At 37.0% G+C, this 20,103-nt stretch overlaps 1 protein-coding gene across 2 annotated transcripts in view; it reads left to right on the forward strand.

The window, feature by feature from the left end:
- The first annotated feature begins 4,170 nt into the window (after window positions 1-4,170).
- Window positions 4,171-20,103, forward strand: part of LOC138698724 (inverted formin-2-like) — a 120,962-nt gene continuing 105,029 nt past the window's right edge. The window contains exon 1 of one of the 2 annotated variants that reach the window (XM_069824934.1): window positions 4,171-4,204. In XM_069824934.1, the coding sequence (XP_069681035.1) occupies window positions 4,192-4,204 (13 nt within the window). In that variant the 5' untranslated portion in view covers window positions 4,171-4,191. The remainder of the gene's footprint in view (window positions 4,205-20,103) is intronic. The other variant, XM_069824935.1, reaches the window with a different exon arrangement.

Genomic DNA, 20,103 nt, shown 5'->3' on the forward strand with positions numbered 1-20,103 from the left:
ATCACGATAAACCAGACTTGGTCGCTTTACCACCCTCCATACTTTCTGAAAGTGATATCATTGAAATGAAGTAGGCACACTGAAAGATGTACTGTAGGCTATAATGTTTTATCACAGATAGCTGATTAAGCACTAAAAGTGAACATTGTAATGAAGTCAGTGGTACATTTTCTACCTTATTGCAAGAGCATTATATTTAGTGAGTAGGAGTTACGTCAGTGTGAATAATTTAATTACTGAAGATGAGAGCGAACATTTGTAGTTTGCAACTGAATTCCTAGATAGGATTGGATTCCTACTTCACGGTATTGAAAGAAGGTTCTATTGTTATTGAAGAATCTTAATGTTTGGCATTCGACTTGTAGTTTGGAATATGTATTATAATTTGATTATACATTTTGATTACACAACTTTTAACACTGTATCACCTCGGAATATGTATGATAAGAACTTTCTTGTGTTAAATTACAAAGAACACATCACAACCATAACAAAATTACAAAACACCTCCACATATGCAGAACACATCACAAATGCCAACCACACCTATAGAGACATCAACACAGACATGGAAATACTACACATCCAACCAAAAAGCCAGAAACTCAACACACTCGAACAATATGAAATATACAGACACACGAAAACACACCCCAACGATATTCTCAACACACAACTCAATTTCAAAACACATACACTCTTTGACTCTACACTACGAACGCACCCACACAGGAAACACGAGGCGCCAAGACCAACAACGACCAGTTCTGAAGATGACCGAAAATAGGTCGAAACATGTTAACAAGGTACGTTAAAATTTAACACAAGAAAGTTATCATACATATTCCGAATAATTTTATTGTTTTGATTGCTTGGTTTGGCAGCACCCGGCACAGACGAGTCCGTACACTTGTGCGATGATTGTCCAAGATAGACAAATGGCATTAGCGAATCCGACGCTGACAGTGGGCTATCCTGCCTCAGCCCCTGATAAGCCCCAAGCCCTTCCTATATCAGCATCACTACCCCAGCCTATTTGTAACTATAGATAAAATGAGGAAGTAGTCACTTAAAGCAGTGGTATTCAATCTATGGTACGCGACCCCCCCAAGGGGACAGGATTGTGAAAATGCTGACATATTTATTTTACTGTACTTGTTGATAATTATTGCAGTTCACACATTTTCTTTTACAATATCAACTGTTGTTTATCCTTGCTACACAGTTCATTACTATTATTAAGTACAACATCGATCGTAGTCTTGTTATTTCTTATATAATTGCAGTGCAGTTTGGGGATACGAAGGTAAAAAAAAATGTATTTCGGGATACGTTAGCAGAAAAGCTTGAATACAAGAACGTCGTTTGTAATTAATGACAGACTATGTTCTTCATGATCTCAGGTAGGTTTGTCGTTTTGAAATAATAAATTGAGCCAATAACCATCCATTCCTCTGCCTTTCACACTAATCAAATATGAGTCTAGATGCTTCGAGTTCGTTCCTTTACTTTGTAGTAGATTAGTTTTGTTTGTTTGCTCCCTCCAGACTGTAAATTCTACGACGACTGTGTTTCTTTTGTCTGTTTGCGTGTATACCTCTGTTGCCTCTTCAGAAGAATAAGTGGAAATTCACCAATAGTGAAAGTAAAGGAATGACGACCATCTGGTGATGCTACCGGTGCGACGGACAGCCGCGTCTGTGGCTCAGCGCTGACACGCTGGCTTTTCATCCAGGTGGCTCGGGTTCGATTCACGGTCTGTTCGCGATGGAATTTTGGTGGACAAAACAGACGTTGCAGAGTTTTTCTCAGGGTTCTCCCGTTTCTGTGGGCAAAGTGAAGGAGGAAGACATACGAAGTCAGAGAAACATTTTGATATTGGACCAATATCCTGAAATATAAGAAAGAAAATATACGATAATTTTATTTTACTCACCTTTACATGTACAATTTATATTTCTGAAACTGCGAATAAATCGTACAACAGACAAGCTTTTAAAACAATAGAGCGAGTGACTGGGACATACTTAGAAAGCACTGACCAGAAAGAAAATATTGACAATTATATAAATGGCACAATTAGAAGAATCCTGAACAACAAAGTGCAGAAAGAAACAAGCGAAATCAGGCCCTTGCCTTCTCTATGGGAGTGAAACGTGGATCTTGAAAAGAAAGATAAGTCCAGGATGCAATCAAACGAAATGAAATTCCTAAGATATATTGCAGGATATACTAAATTAGAACAGACGAGTGAAGACATTCCTTCAGAACTAGGGATTTTCAACATTAACAAAAAATAAGTGACGATAGGACCACTTACAAGGGAAGGGTTTCGGCTCGAACAGGAATTTTTGGTTAAAAATTTGTACAGAGACTTACTTCACAATGATGACGAATTCCCTTAAAGCATTCATTTGTGTAACTCTCCGTTTGGTTGGTATTGGTCAATACACTTCTTTAAAAATGTGCATGAGGATTCTCTATAAAATGCATGAAACAGCATGGAGCAGAGCAATAAGCACAACACGGAGAAGCAACACCTGAACAATCTTCTGAACCACACTCCAGTGCTGAACAATCAAATGCCACCTGAATTACATTTTTGAAGTCCGAGACTTGTTCAGGATTCACGTAACCAGCTGACTGCCAGGAATACTGAAGCATAGGGCGGTACACTGGGGCGGTACACTGGAGCAGACAACTGGGTATGAATAACAGAGTGCATTTTCATTATAAACACTCGATTTCCCAAGTTAAGTTCTGGATTCTCAGCAAGAGTCCTTATGCAATCTGTTATCCTCCGAGCATATATTTTGTATTGTCTAAGGAAATAGATATTCAGAGGCTGGATATATTTAGTTTTTTTAGGTGGAATGATCATACATTCTATGTCCTAGCCTTGGAATGATCCATTTATTAAGGTTGTGTCCTTGTGCGCATTCAATGACTCACACAACAGTGTACATTTTTTATTAGCTGCAATATTTTCAGACAGAACGTTGGAGAAAAATCTTCAATGGGCTTTAGACATTTTACCACTCGCACTAGCTTCTAGGCTTACGGGTAAGATGTCCCATCCCCTTAACTTGTGCAGTGCTCTCCCCACCCCTCAACTTGTACAGTGCTCTAACAGACAAACCACACATTACACAAACGAATGCTTTTGGGAGCTTTACAGAGATGTAAAGATGGGCCTGTATACAAATTTTGGATACGAAATTCCTGTTCGAACCGAAACCCTTCCCTTGTTAGAATGAAGAGCGCCACATTCATAACTACAAGAACAATGGATCCGATGTAGTTACTGCAGGCAAAACTGTCTAATGCATGACAGATATGTGGCATAGGGAAGGGAGAGTATATTCCACTGTTGCTGAAACAATTTTTCGTGTAGCATTTGTCCATTACAAGCAAATTATGAACTATTTCATATTAACATATAATTTCATTGTTGCAATATTGTTACAAAAAATTGACAACGCTTTCGTCTTGGAGGGGGGGAGAGGAAATGTATGGGAAAGGATTTCGCTATAAAAAAATTACGCTGCGTACTCAATTTTAATTAACAATAATTTCAAATATTTAAAAACGCGTTCAAACTGTAAGGTTCAGTTAAATTTACTAATTTTCTTACTCCCTTAATCTTTCTTCTTTATATTTTATTTTTAGAAGCTAGCGTTTCACTCAAAAGGCGTCGGGCAGATCATTTTTAAAAACCAAAAGCAGGACGGGCCGCCTCAAAGCCGTCGTTTGCCAACCCTACCATCGGCCTCATCCCTTATGTTATAGTTACAACAGGCGGGAGTGAATGTGTGGTAGTATGGGTGCATCAGCCGCCAGGACACGACCGGAGTCACAAGCGTGGTGCAGTGTACTGTAGTATTAATTTCCACACCTCGTGTCCAGCATGTCGTCTTAAATAAGACCGCAGCCGTGATTTGCAGACGGCACAGTTCTGGGGTTGGGGAAGTGAAACACGACGTGTTCACAGTTGCCCAGCTGACGTGACTCAAGTGTCGAACTCGTGCCCGCATCTGTATTCAGTTCTCAGACACAACAATAAAATTAATGACGTGCAGGAAGTGCGTGTTTTGTTTGATATGCGTGCGTCGTTCGCAGTGCCACACAGCGCAGCTGCAGTGACGAGAGCGTCACATTGTTGTGAGCAGCCATGTTGTGAGGAGCGCCGCCATGCGTCTGCTCGGTGAGTGCCAGAGCCTGGATTAATGTATTGCTATGTGTTGTGTATCACGGTAAGGCGCAGCGGGCAGGGCCTATCTCAGCCGGCGCCGTTTGCAATTCGCGTTTCTCTTGCTTGTTCTTTTTCCTAATTTTTCACTTTCACTTCTCTGTTTTGGTTTATCCTTTGCTTACTTCAATATTACATTTTCTTCTCCTCCTCCATACTGCTTCATGCACTCCCTTAATACGTCATCCCCACGACGTTTCGCAGACTTTCTCCGGGCACTTCCGGTCGAGCTTGTCCTTTGGAATAACACACAAGTGACGTAACGCACACACTCGAAGACACGACACGCGTTTTTATATTACTTCCTATCTGCCAGCCTTTGGGTCCGTTCGTCCGTCGGTTCATCTTCACCACCAAACTATCCACACAGTCCATCGCATACTCGTACTTCGTGTGCCTTTTCTTTTCTCTTTACTTTCTCATTGCACAAAATGTAAAGCGACACTGCACGAGATACATTCCTAGATTTTCAGGCGAAAGCTCGTTTTCAGCAGTCAGCTTGTTCCGGCATTTGTGAATCGCGCGCAAAATATAACTTCATAATTTTCCATTTAAAATCACGGATCTCTGATACTAATTAACACAAAAAGTCATTCACTGGGAATAAGATATAACAATAAATAATTTACAAAGTTTTGTTTCTGGAAAGGCATGACAGAACAACTCCTCACAATACTGTATTATTAGTTACATAATTATAATATTAGGTGATAAATGTAGTAGTATACACAGCATGTCCTTGTACTTCTGTGCTATTAATTACATAATTATAATATTAGGTGATAAATGTAGTAGTATACAGAACATGTCCTTGTACTTCTGTGTTATTAATTACATAATTATAATATTAGGTGATAAATGTAGTAGTATACAGAACATGTCCTTGTACTTCTGTGTTATTAATTACATAATTATAATATTAGGTGATAAATGTAGTAGTATACACAGCATGTCCTTGTACTTCTGTGCTATTAATTACATAATTATAATATTAGGTGATAAATGTAATAGTATACAGAGCATGTCCTTGTACTTCTGTGTTATTAATTACATAATTATAATATTAGGTGATAAATGTAATAGTATACAGAGCATGTTCTTGTACTTCTGTGTTATTAATTACATAATTATAATATTAGGTGATAAATGTAGTAGTATACAGAGCATGTCCTTGTACTTCTGTGTTATTAATTACATAATTATAATATTAGGTGATAAACGTAGTAGTATACAGAGCGTGTCATTGTACTTCTGTGTTATTAATTACATAATTATAATATTAGGTGATAAATGTAGTATACAGAGCATGTCCTTGTACTTCTGTGTTATTAATTACATAATTATAATATTAGGTGATAAATGTAGTAGTATACAGAGCATGTCCTTGTACTTCTGTGTTATTAATTACATAATTATAATATTAGGTGATAAATGTAGTAGTATACAGAACATGTCCTTGTACTTCTGTGTTATTAATTACATAATTATAATATTAGGTGATAAATGTAGTAGTATACAGAGCATGTCCTTGTACGTCTGTGTTATTAATTACATAATTATATTAGGTGATAAATGTAGTAGTATACAGAGCATGTCCTTGTACTTCTGTGTTATTAATTACATAATTATAATATTAGGTGATAAATGTAGTAGTATACAGAGCATGTCCTTGTACTTCTGTGTTATTAATTACATAATTATAATATTAGGTGATAAATGTAGTAGTATACAGAACATGTCCTTGTACTTCTGTGTTATTAATTACATAATTATAATATTAGGTGATAAATGTAGTAGTATACAGAACATGTCCTTGTACTTCTGTGCTATTAATTACATAATTATAATATTAGGTGATAAATGTAGTAGTATACAGAGCATGTTCTTGTACTTCTGTGTTATTAATTACATAATTATAATATTAGGTGATAAATGTAATAGTATACAGAGCATGTCCTTGTACTTCTGTGTTATTAATTACATAATTATAATTTTAGGTGATAAATGTAGTAGTATACAGAGCATGTTCTTGTACTTCTGTGTTATTAATTACATAATTATAATATTAGGTGATAAATGTAGTAGTATACAGAGCATGTTCTTGTACTTCTGTGTTATTAATTACATAATTATAATATTAGGTGATAAATGTAGTAGTATACAGAGCATGTCCTTGTACTTCTGTGTTATTAATTACATAATTATAATATTAGGTGATAAATGTAGTAGTATACAGAGCATGTCCTTGTACTTCTGTGTTATTAATTACATAATTATAATATTAGGTGATAAATGTAGTAGTATACAGAACATGTCCTTGTACTTCTGTGTTATTAATTACATAATTATAATATTAGGTGATAAATGTAGTAGTATACAGAACATGTCCTTGTACTTCTGTGTTATTAATTACATAATTATAATATTAGGTGATAAATGTAGTAGTATACAGAACATGTCCTTGTACTTCTGTGCTATTAATTACATAATTATAATATTAGGTGATAAATGTAGTAGTATACAGAGCATGTTCTTGTACTTCTGTGTTATTAATTACATAATTATAATATTAGGTGATAAATGTAATAGTATACAGAGCATGTCCTTGTACTTCTGTGTTATTAATTACATAATTATAATTTTAGGTGATAAATGTAGTAGTATACAGAGCATGTTCTTGTACTTCTGTGTTATTAATTACATAATTATAATATTAGGTGATAAATGTAGTAGTATACAGAGCATGTTCTTGTACTTCTGTGTTATTAATTACATAATTATAATATTAGGTGATAAATGTAGTAGTATACAGAGCATGTTCTTGTACTTCTGTGTTATTAATTACATAATTATAATATTAGGTGATAAATGTAGTAGTATACAGAGCATGTCCTTGTACTTCTGTGTTATTAATTACATAATTATAATATTAGGTGATAAATGTAGTAGTATACAGAGCATGTCCTTGTACGTCTGTGTTATTAATTACATAATTATAATATTAGGTGATAAATGTAGTAGTATACAGAGCATGTCCTTGTACTTCTGTGTTATTAATTACATAATTATAATATTAGGTGATAAATGTAGTAGTATACAGAGCATGTCCTTGTACTTCTGTGTTATTAATTACATAATTATAATATTAGGTGATAAATGTAGTAGTATACAGAACATGTCCTTGTACTTCTGTGTTATTAATTACATAATTATAATATTAGGTGATAAATGTAGTAGTATACAGAACATGTCCTTGTACTTCTGTGTTATTAATTACATAATTATAATATTAGGTGATAAATGTAGTAGTATACAGAACATGTCCTTGTACTTCTGTGCTATTAATTACATAATTATAATATTAGGTGATAAATGTAGTAGTATACAGAGCATGTTCTTGTACTTCTGTGTTATTAATTACATAATTATAATATTAGGTGATAAATGTAATAGTATACAGAGCATGTCCTTGTACTTCTGTGTTATTAATTACATAATTATAATTTTAGGTGATAAATGTAGTAGTATACAGAGCATGTTCTTGTACTTCTGTGTTATTAATTACATAATTATAATATTAGGTGATAAATGTAGTAGTATACAGAGCATGTTCTTGTACTTCTGTGTTATTAATTACATAATTATAATATTAGGTGATAAATGTAGTAGTATACAGAGCATGTTCTTGTACTTCTGTGTTATTAATTACATAATTATATCACTTTTTGGAATACAATATATGGTGATTACTTCCACGTGTTAATTTGAACTAAGTTTATAAATACCTAGTTAGTTTCGGCGTGGGAGCCATCTTCAGAACTGTGAGATCCTTGCGGCGCGGATGCGTTTGTGTTGTGTGGTGTGGAGTCAAATAGTGTGTTTTTCCTGTAATTCAGTTGTGTGTTGAGGATTTGTTGTCAACGTGTTTTTGTGTATCTGTATATTTCGTATTGTAATGTGTTTAGTTTTGTGGCTTTTCGGTTGGATATGTAGAATTTCCATGTCTGTGTCTATGTTACTGTAGGTGTGGTTGGCGTTTGTAATATCTTCTGCATATGTGGAAGTGTTGTGTTGGCTGTGATGTGTTCTTTGTAACGTGTTTTGAATGATGTGCCTCTGTCCGCTGTAGAAGTTGTTGCATGCGAGTTTCGACAGTGAGACTTCTATTCATTCTGTCATTGCATCATTGCTGTGAAGTATTCATAGAAGATGAAAAGAACGTTATGGTAATAATATGACCCTAGTGCAGGCATGGGCGGCAGGTGCCCTGTGCTGTTTGAGCCCAGACACTCAGCAGCATCCGATGTGCGAAGTGCATTTCAGTTTCAAGAAAGCGTGGGGCAGTGAGTAGTTTGTTCAAAATGATGACGAAGCTGTATGTCAGATGTGCTCATTTGAGTTATGACTATACACATGAGAAAGACTTGTCAAACATGTGACATGTATTTAAAATATCGTGGTCCTTATCGCGGTCCTTGTTGTCTTTCTCATAGTCCATATCATGATCCTGGTTCTTGTGATCCTTACCGTTGTCTTTGTCTTTTTCGTGGTCCTTGTTGTTTTTGTCGTAGCTCTACATTTGTCATTTCGTAATAACATTTTTTTTCCCCAGAGACTTTTTGTCTCACGGTTGCTTCCATACTTTCACAAAAGATAAAAGATCACGGACCTGTACCAGAAATGGACAGATAAGTGATAACATTTTGACTGGTGTGTACTTCGGAATAGGGTGAAAATACGCGTGCATGGCCAGATGTTTTCCTGCATGGCTACATCGATATCGTGTGAACCACGCTATAGAACTTGGACTTTCGGATTACCAAGAGTCGTCTCATTTTTTTTTTCGGGGGGGGGGCTGTACTTAATTATACAGTATTTAATTACGTACAAATTAATTTGGAACTATACTTGATTCATTTGTACGTAGTAAGTACACTGCTCCGTAGATATAGGGGAAACCCAATGTTTTCCTGCTTAGATACAACATGCGGAGCGAGTCCCCTGCAATCGGCAAACATCATGTTTAGGTAGAGCATGAAAGTCGAGGAATATTATGGACAGTAAAAATCGATCATATTTATTATGAATATTTAAGAGTTGGGACCAATGGCGGGCTTATGTGAGGGCGGCAATGAACCTCCGGGTTCCTTAAAAGCCAGTAAGTAAGTATTTAAGAGTTGTTAATTTATTATAAAAAGTGAATCTGATACAACGTTATTATGGATGACGTAGGATATTATAAATAAATAAATATTACCTTAAACTCTCCAGCAATATCGTTAATATTTGCGTGGTTTTTAAGGCATTGAATAATATTTACTCGTCAGAAATACTCAGACGTGAACGTGTTGTGGCGTGATGCTCTAGGTGTGCGGGGGCTTGGATCCTCGCCACAGCAGCAGATCACCTTCAAAGCCATTTACTAAATCGGCGGAGGAGTGTTTTTGTTTTAATCGGGTTTGAGTTGTGCCGTAGGTATTTTTGTTCTCTTTCATATGTCATGCAGTTTAATTTTAACTTCACGTGATTTGTCTTACGATTTTGAATACTTTTTAATCATTTCCCACAATTCTTAGCCAGCTGCCCCTTTACACACCCTGCAAGCTAGCGCCTGGGGAAGAGGGGAGGGTGAGCTCACCGCGAGAGAATGACGCCATCATGCACGCTTTATGTTTAATTTAAAATATGTGTGAAACGTATCTCATTTTATATATATTATTTTATTTTAATGTACCGAAGTACATATGATATTTCCATGCAGGTATTCTGCGTCATCATACAATGAAAGAGTAATGGAACGGAGAAAAATTCTCTCCGGCGCCGGGATTTGAACCCGGGTTTTCAGCTCTACGTGCTGATGCTTTATCCACTAAGCCACACCGGATACAACTCCGACGCCGGTTAGAATCGTCTCAGATTAAGCTCCAAGTCTTGGGTTCCCTCATATCGAGTGCACCTCAGCACATATGAGGACTACGGTCCTGCGTTCATAGACATCTATGACGTAGTGCAGAGGGCGGCCACTAGAGGGAACCCAAGAGTTGGAGCTTAATCTGAGACGATTCTAACCGGCATCGGAGTTGTATCCGGTGTGGCTTAGTGGATAAAGCATCAGCACGTAGAGCTGAAAACCCGGGTTCAAATCCCGGCGCTGGAGAGAATTTTTCTCCGTTCCATTACTCTTTCATCGTATCTCATTTTGTCCGATTTTGTGAATTTTAGCCTTAACCAGTTCATGAATATTTGTTTCAAAAGAAGAAATGCACAGCCACAGAAGATGAACTAAGTGGTTGTCACTTGACATGCTGCGATATTCATTCTTAATAGAGTTCAGTTTCGAAAATGTTTCTTCGTTCAGGGCAAGAGAAAAATAAGTTAGTGATTTATTTTTTTTCCTTTAAGGAGTTTCGCGAAAGACAGATTTAAACATATCCATAAATTAGGGCATGTACACTTTCGCAGCTCCTATTATGAAGCCGTCTTTGATGATTTCCGTGGTGTTTGGGTAAAAGGAGATAAGTCATAAAAATTAGTTTTCAGTTAAATGAAAATTAAACATCGAACCTTTATTGCAAATAATTTTCTACACAAACAAAACACATCAAATACTAGTATTCTTTTGTTTTTTGCACACCACGTGTAGAATTTAACTTCTGTATTCCCCTGGGGAACAAAACTCCATTTTCAAAAAAAAAAAAAAAAATGGCTTATACCCCTTTACCAGAACACCACAATTCTGCTTCACTAATTGGGTTCATATTTTTCCCAGTTGAGTTCCGCAACTTTATTCTGTACGAAATCTTGAAGCATTCTCAATATTGGAAACGTAATGAGCTTGTGGCTCCGAATCTCTAAGTTTCTGTGAGCTGGCTTCGCCTGGAAATAAACAATTTTGAATACTAATACAACCATTATAAACTAACAATTTACAGTTTATCGTTGCTGTTTACATACCGGAGAGAATACGTTTGCCATAGTCATTATGGTGGTATTTATTAAAATGCCTGCAATGTTATAACAGGAGACAAGATAAGACACTTAATACTATCGCAATCTAGATTGTCCCCATTCACCATAAAAGTTACTTCATACACTTAGCCTATATCACTGCAGACGACATTGCCACTCGTACATTTAGAAATACGAACGGAGGGTAGCTCACTCGTCTGGTGCGGTGGAGGGATGAACCCCGGGCCACAAGTGCGCACCGCTGTTGTTTCTTGTTCAAAACAGTTGCAGGTCACTCATCATGTGTGACAGTAAAAGGAAAAGCTGCTTGCGAGAAAAGACTGAGATTTATGAAAGACGCTGAGGCATATTCCAACAAAACAACTGAAATTGCAAGAGGTTTGTAATAAACATAAAAACATTAATAATTAATATATTTTGAAGTCTTGAGTTCATGACAAGATAACATTTCATGGTAAATGTATGTAATGCATTTATATTAATATCACAGTCTTACTATATACAGTCACGAAGCTTGGGATGATTTTTTGCATTTCTCGCGATAGTTGCTAGCCGCTTGGAGCGCTGTGAGTACTAGGAACAATAGACTGTGCCAGTGCCATCGTGATCTAATACAGGCCGTAAGGCAGACCATGTGACTCGCTTAACCCGATCACGAAGGGCGGCGTTTCAACCATATAAATTAGTTGGAATGCATAAAGAATATCACATATTTCTCTAAAATATAGTGTAATTGCATTATTAAAATTTAAAACAATGATTATGAGACATTTAAGACAATTCACTTGCGAGTTAAGGTGTAATATTATTTTTGGTGTGTAATACTTGCCTTTATTTCTATTAAATATAGGGAAATTCTTGTACATTTATGCACGATTCAATCATTTTCAGTTGCACCACACGGATATTTAGATAAGGTAAAATTGTAGGTTATGTTTATTGTACCAGTTGCCCCCCCCCTTTATGTCTAATTTTAATGGTCTCCAATGTCCTGCCATTACATATGTATGTTATGTCATATGGAAATTATAGGTTATGTTTACTATATTTAACTTATATTCCTATATTCGCAATTATACATTATAATTAAACATAATGTCATGTATGATACCCGTCACATTCAATTTGTATTTTAATACTACAATTGAGTACTGAATTATTGTATTTATCTACTACCTAAGAGACAAAGTAACACAATCGTACGTACACTAATTTCACAGGAGTGGTATGGTAAATTTCCTGTCTACAATTAAGGAAGGTAGATGTGCTAAATTAAAATCACAATATAAATTCTTTTCTATTAAACCTCAAAATAGCTTCCATTCTAAACTTAAAATGTTGATGCGAACAGATTATGTTAACATGTAAAATTCTCTTCACATTAAAATAACACAGTTTTGTAATTATTTCTGCAACAAGAAGTAAACGGAACTTATGGACACATTACACTAAATAAAGCTTAGCAATGATACGCAATAAAGTTATAATATAATATTTCACTGAGCTCCATACACTGAAATAGAAAACCCGAACAAACATTACGGCCTGGTCTAGATCGAAAAGGCATTGACTGTGCCGTATTTCGCATTGTTGTGAAAAGTTGTGTAAACTGTGAAATGTTCGTTATCGGTTGTAATAACTGTAAATGTCTGAAATACAATAATTTGAATAATAATATGGGACAAGGAGACGTCTGTGGTAGTATAAATATTGTAAGAAAAATAGGTTAGATTTATCCTTCCGAAAAATCCAGGAAGGTGAGTTTAAAAAATATAATATATACTTTATGAAAATAATATACGCTATCTACCAAAAAGTAATTGGGCACTGTTTTTGCCCCTTTAGAACCTCGTAGTTCCACTTCTTGTTGCTATAACAGCAGCCATCCTGTCAGGCATGCTCTCCACTAGTTTGTGTAGGATATCCACTGGAATGCGTCGCCATTCCTCTTGCAACATGGCACTCAGTTAGACAAATGGAAGTTGGCCACATTTTGCGAGACCTCAATCGCCGGTTCAATTCGGCCCAAAGGTGCTCAATGGGATTGAGATCAGGACTCCGTGCAGGCCAGTCCAACCGGTGAACATTATTGTCTGCATACCACTGCATAATAACCGCCGAAACATGGCACCTAGCACATAAAATCCTGGGTGCCCAATTACTTTTTGGTAGATAGTGTATAAACCTTATGTATTTCATATTTCAATAGTGGAAGGAAGGTGTTAATTTTTTCAAAAGAACACGATATCGAAAGTACAATACATTTTATCGTCTGCTAGGAAAGGGTCTGTGATGAGGCGATGGTAGCGATCCTGGTGGTTAGCAACTATGTATGTATGTATTTATTTATTCACACTGCAGTGGGTATATACCCGGTGGCAGTGGTAACTAATTACACTCAATAATGACAATAATAAACTTATTAATTAAAAACAATTAATAATAATACTAATAATTAAAACTAACAATAATTAATAATAACAACAACAGGGAAAATACTAAATTAAATGAAACGGTCACTTAAAGTAACATTTGAAATAAATCTAATTTGTATCTTAAAACTAAGCTCGAACTGAAACCCACGAGTGTGATATGGTCATATCTGCACAAGTACCTTTCAAATTACACTCATTTCGCTGTCAACTCACTCACTGCACTGGAACTACGACACATTTCACTGATTCTATCCTGATTTCACTAACACTTCAAAAACATTTCACTGTTCAAATACTTTGCACTGCTACTATAAACTATAAAGCTTCACTGACAGGAACACGTTTCACTTACACAGCACACTTCACTGACACGACATACTTCTTCACTGATACAACACACTTCACTGACAACATAATTCTTCACTGATACAACACTTCAATAACAACATATCATTTACACCCTTTAAATACTGTGTATAATTACCGTCTATTAGTAAAGTCCTTAAGCCTATTTTTAAATACATTTTTGGTTGTTGGTAAAGCCTTTAGTAAGTCTGCAGGTAAAGCATTCCAGTCCCTGATAGTACGATTGAGAAAAGAAAACTTTCCAGTGTCCGTCCTCTGCCTTCTTTCCCTCAATTTATATGAGTGGTCGTTCCTTGAAGAGTAATTTGGCGGCTGCAACCTATTTTTTATTTCTGTCCAGGCAGGCTCACCTCTGTATGTTTTGAACAGTGCGCATAATCGAATTCGCGTTTTCCTGCCCGTGAGTGTGTCCCATTTTAATGGTGAATTTTTCCGACAACTCTTGAGAGCCCGTTTTTGAATCTTTTCCAGTGTCTTAATATGTTCTAATCTGTAAGGATCCCAACATGCAGCACCATATTCCATTACTGGACGTACTAGTGATTAATATGCAATCTCTTTGGATTTATCAGAGCCTTTTCTTAGTACCCTCATCACAAAGTGTAACGCTCTCCATGCTTTTCCCGCTGTGTCTGTAACGTGTTCCCCCAGCATATTTAGTAAGTATTGAGCTTCGTGACTGTATATATTAGGCTGTGTTAATATTACAATTATTGTAGTCACCTTCTATTGCTAAGGCTCTCTGTGTTCTGTGAAACTGATTCCTGGTGATCTTATATCCATTTCAGTTCTGTGTTGCGCGTAATTGTAAGTCATTCTCCTTCAGTTATGTACAGTGAGGGACATCAATCAGTGGAGCGGGCGAAAATGTTTCGAGATTGTAGCGCGGTTCATAGTTGTTATACAATATTTAAACAATAACGAAGAGTGAGCGTATCCTATGGTGTAAGGGGATTGAACTGTACCGAGAGACATGAACTGGATGACCGTGGAACACCTCAGAAGGGGTGAAGTTACTGCCCAGCTGCTGTTGCTGCCGGTTCACAGCAGTGTGCCACGGGTTCCTTCCGCATCGTGTCTTTCTCCACCAAGAGCTACTGCACACGATTTTGAGAATAGTGAGAATTTTGGTAAGTGTGCACAAGGCAAATTAAGTTCCTGCATTGCAACGGCAAGCAGCTCGTGGACGTCATTGGTGTGGAGCAGTTGGGCATCAGATCTTTGAATGCAGACATGCCAACACTCGAACTTCCACACATGTTGGGAGACGTTCCACTGGAAACTAGAAGAAACGTGGTATCAGCAAGATATAGTAAGGCAACTCTTGACCATTGAATTGAGGCGGAGGACCTACAGGATGGTCACCCTGATTTGATGCCTTGAGGATTTTTTTCTCTGGGGAACGCTGAAGGATGTTGTCTACAAGGAAATGCTCACTATATCAACATCGCAGTGTGGCAGATAATCACTCTGGAAGCTTGTATCGCAGTGAATGATAATCTTGTGTTAAATATTATTCACGTATCTTGTTAACATATTTCGACCTATTTTCGGTCATCTTCAGAACTGGTCGTTGTTGGTCTTGGCGCCTCTTGTTTCCTGTGAGGGTGCGTTCGTAGTGTAGAGTCAAAGAGTGTATGTTTTTTGAAATTTAGTTGTGTGTTGAGAATATCGTTGGTGTGTGTTTTCGTGTGTCATATTGTTCTAGTGTGTTGAGTTTCTGGCTTTTTGGTTGGATGTGCAGTATTTCCATGTCTGTGTTGACATCACAAATGCCAACCACACCTACAGAGACATCAACACAGACATGGAAATACTGCACATCCAACCAAAAAGCCAGAAACTCAACACACTAGAACAATATGAAATATACAGTCACACGAAAACACACCCCAACGATATTCTCAAGACACAACTCAATTTCAAAACACACACACTCTTTGACTCTACACTACGAACGCACCCACACAGGAAACAAGAGGCGCCAAGACCAACAACGACCAGTTCCGAAGATGACCGAAAATAGGTCGAAACATGTTAACAAGGTATCTACTGTACATTAATATTTAACACAAGAAAGTTCTTATACATAATCCAAAGTGATACAGTGTTAAAAGTTGTGCAATCAAGATGTAGAATAATAATCATTTTGAACATAATTTGTGAGCAAGGTAAATTTCCTGTAGTGGATATACAGTAGCGGTATGCTCTGCTGTTGGAATTGACTCTCTGGTTATTGTGGCAGTTTCAAATACTTTGAAAGTAAAATGCAGTCTTCCTTTTCTTTCTTATGTGGATTTTATTATCCTTAGATTTCCCTCACTGTTCGTGCATTTGTGCATATTATCCCATATAAGACGTCAGTGGCTACTGCTGAAAGTGAAGATTTAAAGCCCTCTCTTAATTGGCAGCTTCTGCTAGCAATGAACATCGTTCTATTTGAAAACTCAGCAGATTGTACAATAAGCGTGAGTCGCTGTGTACTTCGTCGACCCCGTGCCCTTCTGTTGGAACACGAGAAGGTCGCCCTGCTGACCTCCCAGCGCAGGTCCTTAATTCGAATCCCGGATTGGCGGGACGACTGCAGTTACGACCGCCAGTATAAAGCGCTGTTCGCACTCTCACGACCCAAGACTGTGAGTGGGGTTCGAACCCTTGTCACACTGCGACAGGACGTCGAACAGCCGCGCGAGATGTTACGCAGATGGTCGATAAGGTCGCGAGATGCATTTTCCGACTCAAGAAAGTGAGAGCAAGGCCGACCTTGGCTCATGTCGCCATGGCAACCAGATGGCCGACCTCACTTCTCCTAATTTGGACTATATTGCGCACCTGCGCCACTTCGCTCTTCTGTTTCCATAAGATTACACTTAGTTGCTTTCTTTCTGCCTTTTATTTAATTTTATTCATTCTGTCTCTATTTTTATCTATTTTAAGTTTATTGTTTATTTGTTAATTAGTTATTAATTTTATTTAATCTATCTATTATCGAGCACATAGCGCACTCGTATTTATTTTGTTTTCTTGGTGAATCTGTAAAATAAAAAAAAAAATAAGAATTGCATTATTCGAAATACGTCTGCCATTGTTGAAGATGTGCTCAAGGGAGAACATACTGCATTGCTGTAATACACATGTGTACATGTTTCTTGTTTGCCTTAATTCTGTGACAGCTAGTGAAGTTTATCACAGAATGGATTAGTTGTAAAAATAAAGATTAGCTAATTATATGGGCGGAAAAAAAGTTGGAATTTTAGAATGACAACTCATGCCTCGGAACTGTATGAAAAATAACGATTAATTGTAATTAAAATTGATTGGGAAGATTTGAAACAAAAAGTTCAGAAAGCCAAACCTTCAATTCAGAAAGGAATGTTGTGCGAGTTATGACGTCATGGAGAACATTTTTAAATGTGTTTTTCATATTCATCTGAAAGAGAATATTTTTATGCAATATTTCATTTGTTTTAAACAGAAGCACTATGGTTATGGTTACTGTGGTAACAATCGAGTCGCCTAGAATCAAACTGCATTTTCTCCTAATCATGAAGTATGGGATTAAGTTATGTTCCAGTGCAGAATTTTGCAGGGAATGTGATGAACTGCTCGTCTGGAGTCAAACTGGAAATTATCTGCCTTAGCTTCAGCAGTGAAATCACCGCGTGGGGTCTAACCACTAGTTTTTCGTCTTTTCTAGAAATCGGATTTTTGGATAAAGTGCAGTTTGATTCTAGACGACTCAATTATATTCTTGATATATCTTATTAGTTTGCTTGTGTTATGAAATGAAAATAAAACAAGATGTTTTTAACAGAAAATGATCCTTTTGTATCTCTGAATTTCATTTCTTTTATACTCACAGTTGACTGAGAAATACGTAGATGGCCGATTTGATGAGTTGTTAAAAAGTGTGTACACCTTGTTGTGCACGTTTTCTGTCATCAAAAGTATCATCGTTAGGATCTCAATCCTCTCAGCATGTCAAAGAACTGCCTTAGCCTAACACTGTGTAAGCTGCTGTATGTGTTGCCATCATCGGTATATTTTCATTATTTTTAGAAGGCACTTCAATAACATCTGGGATGCAGTATGGTTAAATGTAATTTTATTGCAATTGCTGTGTTTACATAAATTATTAAATATGCGTTCTACTTTTCTGAATATACGCATGACCTCTTTGTTTCATGCTGAGGAGAATCCCTCATTTTGATTGCAAACACTTTCCTCATCTTCACGCATACTACTGTCCGTCCAAGTGGTTATGTCGCTTCTTGGTTCCCCCACCCGTTTCTGTTGGCCATTTTGTAAAGGCTAGTGGCTGGGCTGTTAGGCTTTTTCCTGAAAATATTTGCTGTACGGAATTGGAAGTCTACGTAATATTATTCAACTGTTTAAAATAATTTAAAGAAAAGGGCCCCGTTAAATGATTGTCACGTGATTTCCCCCGCTTCGACACAATTCAACAACATTATTGTACCATTAATCATGCATAGTGATTGATTGATTGATTGGTTGGTTGGTTGGAAATATGGCGGTAATTACTGTGAAACTGAACAAGCTACAGGGTTAAATTTATGTGTAAATTGTTACGATTCTATAGACATTGTTATTAATAATAAATTGATTGCTGTGATATTTCTACAACAGTACAGAAAGTAAAAGTTGGTCCTCCATGATGTCCCGTATGGGATGCATATGCAATAAGCTTCTCTAGATTCAGATACGGGACATCCCTAACAATACGGGACACCTGGCAACCCTGTTAACAAGCCAACAATGAATAATTTGCACGCCGCTGATGGTTACTATGACGACGCGGCGACATCAACAATCAGCCGTGAACAGACTCGGATGTGGGTCAACAATCAGGTGAACATCTGTTCATGATGAGATCATCGGATTGTTGCATCATCGCGCCATCTGGCGTTGCTTGGGGACGCTCCGCGTGCCGAGGGTGCAGGTTCGGATCCTGGACGGTGCTCCCCGTGTTCCGAAACTCACAGGCGAGGGTCCGCAGCGTGTGGGCCGCAGATATCGCGAAATGTCGAAATCGTGCAACCGCGTGAGTCACAGTTGCCGGTCGTGCAGCGAGCACCTCTGCCGACCTGTCATTTCTGTAAACTTACCCTTAGAGCAGTAGCACACACTGGAAATAAGAGAGAAATTAATTTCAGGGGGTTGTTCTTTGAGATATTTCAAACCAAAAAGTTTAATTCAGTTTTTCTCGTTGTTGCTTCCTTTACGAGATAAAAATTGTTTTATATGAAACATTTCGTACCGTGTATTGGGAAAGCCATTCATTTAATTCCCAATATGCTCAGTCAATTTAAGAGAGCGGTGTGTTGTGATAATAAATCATTGACAGAATTTTATATTTGTTCTTTAAATATGCAGAAATTTCATCCAAACAAATGTGGCTTTTCGTTTTGAAAAGGAATTTTAAAACAAGCTGTAAAATGTTTCGTGTAAAACAATTTTTGTCTCGGAAAGGAAGCAAAAAACGAACAAAATTATTAAACCTTTTTGTTTGAAATATGTCAAAGAATAACCCCCTGAAATTAATGACATTGCTTATATTACTAACCATATCAATACAAGCTGGCTGCTTTGTTGTTTTAATAGGTCTTTAATTCGAAAATTTAGAAAATAAAGTTTCACATACAGCAAGAATGCCTCTGATTGAGGTTCCGGCTGATATGTACATCTATTATCAGGCAGTACATCTCACTTGACGATAAGTGTCAGAGGAGGAACAATTTATTGTTTGTATGCATCTGAAGTCTGATTAGTGCAATATGTTACTAGTCAACGATGTCTGCAATGGAGAGGGAAAGGATCTGGCCACCTGGCTTAGTTGCCTCATGAGTGGTATCTTATTGGTGTCACTTGAGATTCAGACCTGTGTTCGGACAGTTGACTAAACAACAAGATACAACAAGAAGGCATTTAATAACCTACTCGTCTATAAATGGTCCAATTTCTGCTTTGCTTGCTTTCATTTTCACATACAGTAGAATAAATTACTTTCTGTTCAGATATTACTGACATTTTCTATCTTTGATTGAGAATATTTTGGATACTTGC

Source organism: Periplaneta americana, chromosome 4, assembly GCF_040183065.1.
Source record: "Periplaneta americana isolate PAMFEO1 chromosome 4, P.americana_PAMFEO1_priV1, whole genome shotgun sequence".
In the NCBI taxonomy this organism is placed as follows: domain Eukaryota; kingdom Metazoa; phylum Arthropoda; class Insecta; order Blattodea; family Blattidae; genus Periplaneta; species Periplaneta americana.